This window comes from Tinamus guttatus, unplaced genomic scaffold (assembly GCF_059628265.1).
Source record: "Tinamus guttatus ecotype Peru unplaced genomic scaffold, ASM5962826v1 Tinamus_guttatus_pri_ptg000617l, whole genome shotgun sequence".
Classification (NCBI taxonomy): Eukaryota; Metazoa; Chordata; class Aves; order Tinamiformes; family Tinamidae; genus Tinamus; species Tinamus guttatus.
The window spans coordinates 336,618-349,280 of NW_028289151.1; the positions used below are offsets into that span (position 1 = coordinate 336,618).

At 49.6% G+C, this 12,663-nt stretch overlaps 1 protein-coding gene across 1 annotated transcript; it reads left to right on the forward strand.

Annotated features, from left to right (window-relative positions):
- The first annotated feature begins 53 nt into the window (after positions 1–53).
- Positions 54–9,492, forward strand: PIN1 (peptidylprolyl cis/trans isomerase, NIMA-interacting 1). Its single transcript, XM_088535140.1, has 4 exons — positions 54–151; positions 2,137–2,340; positions 7,061–7,171; positions 9,189–9,492. Exons 1-4 carry the CDS (start codon positions 94–96, stop codon positions 9,296–9,298), a joined length of 483 nt encoding a protein of 160 aa, XP_088391266.1. The 5' UTR covers positions 54–93; the 3' UTR covers positions 9,299–9,492.
- The last annotated feature ends 3,171 nt before the right edge of the window (positions 9,493–12,663 follow it).

The following is a 12,663-nucleotide window of genomic DNA, read 5'->3' on the forward strand; positions in this document are numbered from 1 at the left end:
CCTAGGCCAATAGGGGCGGGGCGGGGGCGGAGCGCCCCTTCCGCGGCGCCAATGGGGGGCCGGGCCGGGTGAGGCGGGTGTGGGAGAGGGAAGATGGCGGAGGAGGAGAAGCTGCCCGCGGGCTGGGAGAAGCGGATGAGCCGGAGCTCCGGTACGGGCGGGGGATTGGAGGGGATTTGGGGCGATTTGAGGGGATTTGGGGCGGTTGGGCGGGTTCTGAGGGGGATTTTGGGGGCTTCGGGGGGATTTGAGGGGTTTGGGGGCGATTTGGGGGTTTTGGGGGCGATTTGAGAGATTTTGAGGGTCCAGCCTGGCTTTTGGATGGGGGCGGGGGCGACACTGGATTTTGGGGGGATTTCAGGGGTTTTGAGAGTCCAGCCTGGCTCTTGGGGGAGCCTGGCTGGGGGGGAGGGAGACACTGGATTTTGGGTGGATTTGAGGGGTTTTGAGGGCCCAGCCTGGCTCTTGAGGAGGGGGAAGGACACTGGGTTTTGGGGGGATTTGAGGGGTTTTGAGAGTCAAACCTTGTTCTTTGAGGGGCCCTGGCTGGGGGCGTCACTGAAATTTGGGTGGATTTGAGGGGTTTTGAGGGCCCAGCCTGGCTTTTGGTGGGGGGCACTGGATTTTGAGGGAATTTGAGGGGTTTTGAGGACTCAGCTTGGCTTTTTGAAGAGGCCTGGCTGTTGCAGGGGGGTGTCACTGGTTTTGGGGTGAATTTGAGGGGTTTTGAGATCTTGGGCTTGCTCTTGGGGAAGGGCACTGGATTTTGGGGGAATTTGAGGTGTTTTGAGGACCTAGCTTGGCTCTTGGTGGGGAGCACTGAATTTTGGGTGGATTTGAGGGTTTTTGAGAGTCCAGCCTGGCTCTTTGAGGAGGCCTGGCTGTGGCAGGGAGGGTGTTGCTGGATTTTGGGTGGATTTGAGGGGTTTTGAGGACTCGGGCTTGCTCTTGGGGGGGGCACTGGATTTTGGGTGGCTTTGAGGGGTTTTGAGGGCTCAGCCTGATTCTGTGAGGGGCCCTGGCTGGAGGCGGGGGGATGTCACTGGATTTTGGGTGAATTTGAGGGGTTTTGAGGGCCCAGTCTGGCTCTTGGGGGAGGGCACTGGATTTTGGGTGGATTTGAGGGGTTTTGAGGGCTCAGCCTGATTCTTTGAGGGGCACTGGCTGGGGTTGGGGGGATGTCACTGGATTTTGGGTGAATTTGAGGGGTTTTGAGGGCCCAGCCTGGCTCTTGACGGAGGGCACTGGATTTTGGGTGGATTTGAGGGGTTTTGAGGGCTCAGCCTGATTCTTTGAGGGGCACTGGCTGGGGTTGGGGGGATGTCACTGGATTTTGGGTGAATTTGAGGGGTTTTGAGGGCCCAGCCTGGCTCTTGACGGAGGGCACTGGATTTTGGGTGGATTTGAGGGGTTTTGAGGGCTCAGCCTGATTCTTTGAGGGGCACTGGCTGGGGTTGGGGGGATGTCACTGGATTTTGGGTGAATTTGAGGGGTTTTGAGGGCCCAGCCTGGCTCTTGGCGGAGGGTACTGGATTTTGGGTGAATTTGAGGGGTTTTGAGGGCCCAGCCTGGCTCTTTGAGGGGGCCTTGCTGTGGGGAGGCGCTAAATTTGGGTGGATTTGAGGGGTTTTGAGGGCCCAGCCTGGCTCTTGGGGGAGGGCACTGGATTTTGGGTGGATTTGAGGGTTTTTGAGAGTCCAGCCTGGCTCTTTGAGGGGGCCTTGCTGTGGGGAGGGGTTAGGTGCTAAATTTGGGTGGATTTGAGGGGTTTTGAGGGCCCAGCCTGGCTCTTTGAGGGGGCCTCTCTGTGGGGAGGCGCTAAATTTGGGTGGATTTAAGGGGTTTTGAGGGCCCTGGCTTCATTTTCCTGCCAGACGCGCTAGCTCCCAGGGTCAGATTCCCCCCGATCCGTGGGAATTTCCCGGCCAAACGGGAAGGGCTGCCGGGCAGAACCGCTTCCTGGCTGCAAAAATACCTTGAATTTGGGTCCAAACCCCCAATTTCCCCATCTCCGCATCCACGGGGTTCATCCACACGCGGCCTGGCGGAACCCGGGACCCGTCGCGGCGCCGATTCCGGGTGTTTTCCTGGGAGCTGTTGGTGATTCCGGGTGTTTTTTTTCCCCCCCCTCCGCAGGCCGGGTGTATTATTTCAACCACATCACCAACGCCAGCCAGTGGGAGCGCCCGAGCGGCGGCGGCGGCCGCAACGGCCCCGGGGAGCCGGCGCGCGTGCGGTGCTCCCACCTCCTGGTGAAGCACAACCAGTCCCGGCGCCCCTCGTCCTGGCGGCAGGAACGGATCACGCGGAGCAAGGACGAGGCCCTGGAGCTTATAAACGGCAAGTAACCCCAGCACGGAGCAGAGAGGGGTGCTCAAAAGCAGGGAAAACTCCCTTTAAAACCCACAGCCCAACGCTTCCGGGCTCCCCGGAGCAAAATTTGGGGGATTTTGAGGTTTAAACGTGGACTTTCATCCAGCCCAGCCATTTGGGGGGACAATTTTGCTGTGTGACTTGGCTGTGATTAAATACCATAAGGAGAGGTGTCTTGTCCCCCTCCCCGTTGTGTTTTTTTGTAATGTTATTCCAGAGGTTTGTTTGTATTTCGTTTGTAAATGTGTATTTTTATGTTAAAATAAAGTTAATTCTTTAAAGCTAAAACAAATGTTCTTTAAACACTTTTTTTTTGCTTTTTTTGACATGCCTTTTGACTCTTTGCCCTAATGGCCGTGGGTGTAAATTCTGCTCAGCCTCTGCTTGAAACCCTGTTGCTTTACAGGCCTCCTGCCCAGGGCTGCACAAATGACTCCATCTGCTCAGCTTTTCCCGCCGTGTTGGAGCTTGTTAAGGAATTCCCTATGGAATTAGGGGCTGGAGATCATTTCCAAGGGAGTCCAGTTGATTAGTTGCAGAAATCAGGGCCGTGTCCTTGAAGGGGCAGCAATGTCCTTCCCGCCTGGATCGGGGAGCACCCGTGGTGCTCATGTAGAGCTGTTTTATTACTGTTTTTATTTATATTTATTACTGTGGCCTCAGCCATGAAGGGCAGAGGACACCAAGGGCACAACTGGCCGTTGCCTGGAGCCTTTTCCCCAAGATTTCCCCATTTTTTCCCCCAAATTGGAGGGAAAATGTCTTTGCTGAGGACCTGGGAGCACTTGGGCAGTGACCAGCAGGTGGGGTGCAGGTTTTTTGGGAGAGAAATCGAGTTAATTGGTAAAAAGAGGCCATTCCCTGAGAAAAGGCCCAATTTGAGTCAGATAAGTGCATCTGAAGGCAGTAAAGCAGGAGATAGGGTTTTTTTTTCCTTTTTTTTTTGTGCTAATGCAATGGAGGGAATGGTCATACGGAATTCCCAGGGCTAAAACGGGAATGTTGGGCACTGCCAACCTGCCCCTGCGAGACTGGGAATCATTAGGATTTCGGAAGGGGAAGTTTTCTCAGGCAACTTGGAACATTTCAGCCTCAGTAACATTATTTAGCAAAATGTCATCCTTTTGAGCCTGTTTGGGTGCTTTTCTTGGGTGCCAGAGGTCTTTGCTGCTGCGGGGCTGCGGAGGGAACTGTTTTAATCTGTCCTCGCTCATCTCCAGGTGCAAATTAAACTCTTTCTTCCTTTCCTTCAGCCCCAAAATGTGCAATTTAAATTGACAGCTTCAGAGCCCTCTCATTATCCGTTAAATTTCGGAATTAGTCATTTTGCTGTAGTGTCTGAGGAGCAGAAACTTGTCATTAGAGCTCACATCATAGAAATGCCCTGCTTGTGCTCTCCACAAAGGCCTCCTTTAAGGATTTATTTTTGTTGCCACTTTTGTTATCGTGGCTTTATTTCTCCTTTTGGTCTTTCTGAGCCTTTTTAAAGGCTTTTTGCTTTTTAAAAAAGGCAAAATCTTTCCGTGAATATCCCCACTTGTCCTTGATAAACCCAATTTCTGGAAGGGCAGGAGATCAGCTCTGTTTGGCTTATTCCCTTCAGGATCACACTCTGCTGTTCATTCTTAGGCATATATATAATATATACCCACACATATATATATATATTTTAAACAGGTAAAGCGTTATATTTGCTCAGGGAGTTGGTAGTTTTGTTTCCACGGGAGGAAGGGCTGTCCTGAAGATGAGCTTAGGCTGATTGTTAATAAATTTAAGCTAATTGTTAATAAATTTAAGCTAATTGTTAATGAATTTAGGCTAATTGTTAATATCTGCCAGTTGTAGGTGCTGTGCTTGGCTTTCCCCAGCAGCAGGGGAGGAGATCGGAGCATCTCGAGGTGGTTTTGTGCACAATATTGCTTAATTTAAGCCACTTTCCTTTCTGCTCTTGCCCTCCAGTGGATTTACAAAGAGCCCTGCTCTTTCCTAGCCTTTTTCATCAATTAAACCAACCAGGCTTTTAGTTTCCAGCAATGTAGGTCATCCCTTCCGCCGCTTCTGCTCTTCTTTGCACTTACTTCAGCTCCTATTAATCTTCCTTGAGCGCTGGGTCTTCGTGGTGCACAATATTCCAGATTAGCTCTTGGCAGTGCCCTATAATGTGATATTCACCATTACTCTTCTCTCTGCTGCATTTCTCACTTGAAAGGTTGATTTTGGGGCTGTTTTTCATTGCTCACTGGGGTCTTCCACCTTCCAGTGGAGCTCTGGGCGTATAAAAGAAATCCTAGTTTTTGTAAATGACTCCACTTGCTGTCATTTAACTCTTTTTCTTTAATATTTGATCATCCAGCTCACACTTAAGGTTCCAATCCTCTCTTCCAGCAGCATCAGGCCTTCCAGCCTCCCCTCACCCATTTCCCTCATATCCCAAATTTCCTGCCACAGAGTCACTTCATCAGACCAAAACTCATCCCAAAATTTCCCTGATGTTCCCCGCTTCAGCACAGCCCAATTGCCGTTCTTCATCTTATTATTTTTATATTAATCTCCCATTTCTCTTTCACGCCTGCAAATTTTTGCAGGTGCTTTATTAAAACCTAGACAGTATCCGCACCGAGTAATTTGTTCCAAATTATTGGAAACATTGGGGAAAAGGGCTTGTTAATCCCCCTGCACAGAGCTGAAGTTCAGGAGCAAATCTCTTGTTCTTGGGTAGGTGACTTGCAGCAATTACCTCAATCCTAATTTTACCCATATTATCTCAGTCCTAATTTTACCCATAAAAATATTCCTGTCGCTGACCAGCAAATTTTGCTGCCAGACTGGGCACTGCCATAAAAATAGAAACTTTTAATAACCAAATTCCATTTCAGTGCATTATCGACCGGCTCGCTCCACGAGGAACCTGTTGCTGTGACTAGTGCAGGCGATTTGGGACATGAAGGTGAACGGTTTGATCCTTAATTTGGGTGATTTGGTGCTTTAACATCAATTCCTGACGCTCCTGGATGTGACATGCACCAATGTGACAGGTACTAGCTAGGGGCTGGTAGCTCTGTGTAATTAGATCTGCACTTACTGTGCTGCAAATCCATATTTTAGGGATAAACTCTGTTTTGTCAGCAAATAGACTGTTGATGCTCAAGCAGCTTAGTTTAATCGGATGAAGAGTATCTGCTCCTGTTCTAAAACATGTGATTGCTAGGAACAGTTTCCTAGGCAGATACACATTTTATTCAAGATAAACTTTGTCCTTTTTAAAAAAAATATAGAACTTCTGAATTTTCTGTGGTCTTCTGGCCTTCTCCACCTGTGCACAATAAGTAGGATAAGTGAGAAAAGTGTCAATATTGCTGCTGCTGGTTTCGCTTAAAACAGCTTAAATACTTCAGGAGTTAAGTTAACTTTGAACTTTTTGAGTTATATTCAGAACTCCTGTTAAAAAAGCAATTCTAGGGGCAGATACAATTCTTCCTTTCCCTTTTTAAGAGTTTTTTCCTGGTGTTGTTTGTACAACAGTCCCGTTCGGGTGAAGATACAACCCACCTATGAACTCTGTGCTGAATTGCAAAGATTTGGGTCAATTGGAGCTGCTTTAAAAAGATAGGATGGACTAGGAGGGGGAAAAGGGGTTTTAGGGCAGAAGACCAGTCTGAAGACTTAAAATCATTTAGTTTTGGTCATGCAAGAATTAAATTGAAAGAAAAATCATCTAAAAATGGGTAGCTTGTGCCTCCACGTGCTGCTGCTGCTTGTCTTGACATCTTCACAGTGATGAGCAAAATTGATCGTTTTTGATCAATTGATCATAGGTGAGTTTGGGCCTTTCAGCTTGGCTGCAACTAGGAAAAAAACTCAGAAAAGTCATTTCAACTATTTGGGCTTCTATAGTGATTTGGAAAGCACAGGGCACTTTGCAATCATGCCATAAAATCATAGATTTAATTTGCAGGTTAATTTTACCCAAATTCCCTCATTAAGAGGTATTTTCTTGTCTCTCGAGGATTCCACAGGTATGTAGAGGTTTGTAGCATTAAATCCAGCTGGGAACTGCTTATTTGTTCATAATTTGCATCAAACACTCTTCCGTTTTGGGAAGCATCGCTGGGATTTTTGAGTTGAATCCTGTATTTTCTGCACGTGGCGCCTTCAGCCCGGGCTCATCCTCTGCTCCAGGGGGAATCGGATATCATCCAACCAGGATCATCACTTGGTCTTGGAACTTGCACCCGACTTCATCACAACTTTCATCCCTTGAAACTTGCAGCAAACCAGGATCAGATCCTTGCATCAAAGCGCCCTTTGATTGGGAAATGACGAGTTATCTCCTGGTTTTTCTCCATGAGCGGATTCAGGATTTATCCGGAGCTGCTCCCGTGGTGCCAAAAAAGGTCCAGAGCAGCTCGGCTTAGAGCTTAAACTCTGCCTGTTTCTTCCCTGACCTTTCCAAATAAGTTGTCTCCATCCATAATTAATTTGTTTGGGATTCTTCATGCTTGGGCGTTTACCAAGGTGAACCCTTCTGCAGTCAGAAACTCCTGTGTTTCAATACAGTGAATTTCCATGCTTTAAGGGGTACTCGTAGCCTTTTAACATCATTTTTTAATCTTTATTTTCATTTTTAGAAGCTTAAATAGGAGTGGCTTGTATGGCACAAGGACTGAATTATCTCTTGTATCCACAGGCTACATCCAGAAGATAAAATCGGGAGAAGAGGACTTTGAATCCCTTGCTTCCCAGTTCAGCGACTGCAGCTCGGCAAAAGCAGGAGGGGATCTAGGTGCTTTTGGAAGAGGTAAGTTTGGGATCAGGATTACGGAGCTGGTATTCCCGGCGGGAGGAATGTTGCACTCTGCCGTGGGGAGAATGAGCATGAAAATGGGCATCCCGCCGTGTTTGTAGAAATTAAACCAATTAAGAATGCAACCCTAATATTGTAAACGAAGAGTGTGCAAGTGCCCTTCCTGAAATGGGCTTTTCCCTCTGGAAAAGGAATTTCCAGCTACACCGAATGGAAATCCACTGTAATAAACCATGAAAGAGAAAGCAGTGGGTAAGTCTGGCTAACGGCTCGCCAGATAAATGATTGGGCGTTCTAATCTTAAATCTGAAAGCCATTAACAAGTTGTAGAACCAGGAGCAATTTACAGCTCCCTGAAATAATGTTGCTGGTGAGAGAGTTTCTTACAGGGTTATTGATCAGTGCAGTGAGGGATTGGTACCAGAAAGCTCGTGGATGCTCCCTCGTTAATGAGATTTGCTAGCGTGGAAGGAAAACCTTGGAGATGGGAAAGGGAGAGGGAGAAACTTGGGTTATGCTGCATCAAAAATCCTTTTGGGAATAGCTTAATTTCTCACAAGGAGCAATATATCAAGCAGTGATGTCAGATGAGCAGCTACAGTGTTTAAAAACAGCCCCAAATCTTAATAGCAAGGGGGCATATTCATATTTTATATGGAGAGAGTGAGAAAAGCTGCTTTTGGAGAGAACACCCTGGGATGTTGGACCATCCGCACCATTGGGAATTGCAGCACGGCTCCGGATTGATTTTGTGGGATATTTCTGGAATAAATAAGGCCCAAATTGGCTCGATGCTACAGACTTAAGTGTAGAAAGTGGCTGTTTTTGCCTCTGCCACCTGCAGAGCCCCTGGGTCCCCAACCTGCCTGGTTGCCCCAGGAATATTCCCAAATCCTCCTCCTTTCCAGGGTCTAATTTTGCTCTGGTTCAAGCAGCAGTTGCTTCCTCTGGTGTCTCCTTTCAGCTGGTGCCGAGCCGTAATATTTTACGGATTCCTACGTGATGGAACATTAATCTTAGGATGCTGCGACTGCTGCTCGGGGTTCATTAGACACCGTGGGTTTATTGTGGGCTTTGGAGACAGAGGCAAAGAGATTTCTCCTGGTTTTAGCAAAAAACAAGGGAATGTTGCAGGGACCAGTCTCCACTAGATGACACTAGAGCTGTGAGTGTCATTCTCCATCTCTGCCTCTTTTGGGCTGAAAATGTAATTTATTAGGGCTTGGAGCGCTGCTTGCTTTGGAGGTGAAGTTATTAGAACGTTTCCATTCGTCTTCATGGAAAAAAAACTTCAAATAAGCCATGTGTGGCTTGGGGAAGACCCCTGTGGCATGGCAAAGAGGCTGCAAAAGAGCAGAAAATAACCCAAAAACGAAGGGGAGGGGTTTTTGTGCCGCAGTTCTGCCTGGCACTGGCGTTTAGTTGAAATGCTGAGATGAGAGAAATGGAGCTCTGGAAAGTCCTGCTTAACAGGTCACTTCAGTAATAAAAACCCAAGGTGTTTTGGAAGGAGAAAATATCGAGCAGAAGCTAATCCCGAAAGAGAGGAATTTAGTGGCACCAAAACTGCCTTGCATGAGAAATGGATACGGATGGATTTTGATCCCGGAGTCGATAGGAATTCCCGAGATGCTGCTTAGCTCCATGGGATGCATCCAGGATGCTCCGGAGGGGCCGGGAAGCCGCAATTCCGGAAGCTGAAGGCTCCGACCTCAAGCGGGGTTGGTAGATTCTCTGCTCTAGCTTCTGCCACTGCAAATTGGGCAAAAATGTCCTTTTTGGAGCCCGTTGCATGATGGCTTTAGTCCTCATTATCCCCCCAAGCAGGGGCTTCCTCTCCATCCCGGCCGCACGAGCCGGATCGTCCTCGGAGCAAACACCTCCTGCAAATTCTTAATTGGCGACTTAATTATTTGCCTGGAAACTGCCTTCGTTTGAGGTTTGCTTGCTCAGAAAGAGCCCCTGCTCTCGGCTGGCTTTAATGGGGCTTTCTCCTTGCTGCTTCGTGCAGGTCAGATGCAGAAGCCGTTCGAAGACGCCTCCTTCGCGCTGAGGGCCGGCGAGATGAGCGGACCAGTTTTCACGGAATCAGGGATCCACATCATCCTCCGCACAGAGTGAAGTGCCTTGGCGACGCGTAGAAAGGAAAGGGCGAGGGGAAGAGAGGAAAAAAACAAAACCAAACCCGACTCCAACCCTGCACTCCCCCCGATGAACTTCATATCCAGTTAAAAAAAAGCTCATTTCATATCTCGGTATCTTCTGTGGCACCTGACACGATGTTTTCCACCTGCAGAGATGCATGGTCAGCCAGGGGTGAGAACGCAATCCAAATAAGACAGTAGCATCTTTCATGAGCAGAATGGTAAAAAAAAAAAAAAAAACACAAATTTGGGGGCATGCCACAGCTGCTTGAGTTATATTGACTGCCTCCAAGCTGAGGAATTGTCGATGCGAAGGGTCCCACTTGAGTGCTTCCCACATCCACCCCCTTGGAGCTACGGAGTATTTATTGCGGCGCCGGCGCCGGCGGCCTGTGAACTCTGGTGCTAGGACGGAACGAGCTCCCAGCCCTCTGCATGTTTGTTCCAATGCCATTTATTCCGGAGGAGCCGCGTTTGCTCCGGTTCTTTGGTTTGTCGAAATGATTTTTCCGAAGCCACGCGTAGATCGGCTGTGAGTTTCCCAACCGGTGTCCGCCTGTAGCTTCCCTCGGAGCGCGGTTGTCTCCGCGCGGTGCTCTCTCCGCCTCGGCCGTTGCTTGGACTCCGAAACTTGAAGATGCCTTTGGCTCCCGAGCCCGGACAAGAGGTCGACGGCCCGGAATTCCCGGCGCAGGGAGAGCGGGAGCCGCTCCGGCCGCTCGCTCCGTTGCTCCGTGCCGCTCGCGCGGGCTGCGTCGTGGCTTCCCCGTCCTCGCTACAAGGCTCCTTCCTCGAGCTCCTCTCTTGTGCTTTCGACACCGTAAGTCATTGTTTTTCGGTCCCACCGCTTCCATTTAGTAAAATAAAACCAGAAAAAAAAAAGCCCAGCTTTCCTCCGACGCAAGCAAGCTGTATAGTTCCAGTTCTCTAATGCAGAAAATAAAGCCCTCTCCAATTAAACATTTCCAGAGCCCTCGTATTGATTATTTCTCCTCTGACTCTAGAGCAAGCGCCAACCTCTGCAGTGGCTCCAGCCGATGCTCTTCCTGTTGTAAAATGGAAGCGTGACCTCTATTAAGAAAACTCCCTTTATTGTCAAAATTTCTGTCTTAAGTTGTTGCCTGATATCCCTTATTTTCTTTCGTGGCCGGGTTTCCCTAAGTCCTATTTAAATTCTGCTGCAAAACGTTATTGCAGGTAAGGTGAAAACAGCGTTTCTGCCTCTCCGGTGCAATTCAATAACTGCGTTTTCCCAGCTCTGCAAATCCGGATGTTGCATTTATTGCATGAAACCTTCACTGAGAGTGACTCTGCGGTGGTTTTTTCCTTTTTTCCCCTAAAATCTCTCATCTTATAGCGGGGGAAAAGTAGCATTTCCTAAATACTCCCTGCAATTAAGGGGAAAACCTTCAAATGAAGAACCCTCCTGGATGCCGTGTGTGTTTCTGTGTCTGCCTTCGCCCTCGCTCGTGGTGCTGGGGAGACGGAAGGCTCTTGTGCATCACCTAAAGGTTGGTTTCCATGGCGACGCATTGATTAAAAAAGGGGGAAAAAATATAAAAGCTCCGGGGTGACGAGCAGGTGAGAAGGGAGAAAATGACCTCAAAAAGCAGCAGCGCCGCGAAAGCGGGAGCAAAGGAGCAGCCTTTGCGGTGGGATGAGCCCCCTTTGGCAACGGGGGGCATCCACGGCTGCGTTTCCCCCGGGAATGCTGCGTCCCGAAGCGTTTTCCTCTCTTGGAGCAGCAGGATTTGGGAAGGAGGGATCGGTGTCGGGATCACGGGCTCTTCCCCAAGGGCCGGGTTGGCGTTCCCGCTCCTTGGGGTTGCGGGAGGTGGTGTTTTTCCCACCTTTCTTTCGGCGGGTTGTATTTCTTGGGAAGCTGGGATTTTCGGAGCGGGAAGGCAGGGATGAGCCGAGGAGGAAGAGAAGAAGCCCCTATACGGCCTCCAGGTTTGGGCCGAGCCCACAAAAAGAGGGAATGTGGTCCATGACCCATTCCCAACCTTCTCCTTTCCATGGGGACAGCCACTGTTATGCAGTGGCTCCATCCCAAGACAAGAATTTTGTACAAAAGCTTTATAAAAATTGCATTTTCTGAGAGGGGGGAAAAAAAGGCATTAGGAATAATCCACAGTCCATCCAATGAATGGGCTACAGGGAGGCCGGGATTAGTGTTAAGTGGAGGGTAAAGGCCGGGAGATGCTGCTTCCCTGCTCCCGGCTCCACATTCCAGCCTGGAAGGTGGAGGAGAGGGGCTGGGGGAGCCAGGACCCCTGGGATCCATCCCAAGATGGAAATAGTGGGATCTTCCTGCTGGGAAGGCCAAAGCAGCAGCCCCCAGTTTCCCATCCATGGTGGCCTCCTTCCTTGCCTGCCATTCCCACTGGAAAAGCAGAGCCGGACTCGGCGGCTCCGCTGGAGAACGCGGATTTCTTGGGCTCTAACTTGATCCTTCAGCCTCTTCTCTCCAGGGCTGTCCCAGCCACCTGAAATCCTGTTGGATCCATCCAAAAAACAGCTGCAAGGAGCAACATCCCATGGGAGACGCTCCTGCTCCACGGATGCCACCCTCCCGCTTTCTGGAAAGCTGCCCAGGGACCATCTCAGGCTTCCCGAAGTTCCGCAAATGGCTCATTAATTGGCTCATTAATTGGCTAATTGGCCACATCTTTTTTTCCAGGGTGCAGGTGGGGATTAAGGAAGGTGCAGGGAGCCCAAGCAGGGAACAGCTTGGCTTCCAAGGGCGGGATTCCTGCGGGCATCCGTCACCTCCGATCCCACCCGGAGAGCCTGGCTCCTGGCTCCTCTATAATGGATGGGAAAACATCCTTTATTTATGTCCACGGCGCAGGCTCCGATGTAGGTCACTGCTGCCATGAAAGGTCTCCCAAAACACATGGATGTGACAAGGATCCCGGGATTCGCCGGCCTTTGTGTCACCTGCATGAGGTCCCCTTGTCCCCCTCCTCTGCTGAGCCCCTTTTTGGGCATTAGCTGATGCTGGGAGGCCTTTTCCAATTAGCTACCAATTTAGCTTTTTAATCCCATTTTTTAATTCCTCTTTTCTGTCCCAATCCCACCGCTCGCCCCGCTCGGTTCTGTTTCCAGGGACACGTGGGCAGGAAGGACCTAGGGCTGCTCCTGGTCGGAATCATCCTGCTCCAGCCCTTCTCCCTGGCTGCTCCTTACACTAACACCCTCCTCTCTTAGTTGTTGTGAAGTTTTCCAGCTTCCAGATGTTTTTTCCCTGTTTTTCAAGCAGCAATTTATCCCCGTTCGCCCTGCAAACGGCAGCACCGGGAAGGCAGCGTTTTGCCCCCAAAAGGAACAGGGAGCAAA

Coding starts and splice junctions, on each gene's coding strand:
- PIN1 (XM_088535140.1), top strand. CDS start 94: ATGGCGGAGGAGGAGAAGCTGCCCGCGGGCTGGGAGAAGCGGATGAGC. Junction 152..2,136: donor GCGGATGAGCCGGAGCTCCG/GTACGGGCGGGG, acceptor CCCCCTCCGCAG/GCCGGGTGTATTATTTCAAC. Junction 7,172..9,188: donor TCTAGGTGCTTTTGGAAGAG/GTAAGTTTGGGA, acceptor TGCTTCGTGCAG/GTCAGATGCAGAAGCCGTTC.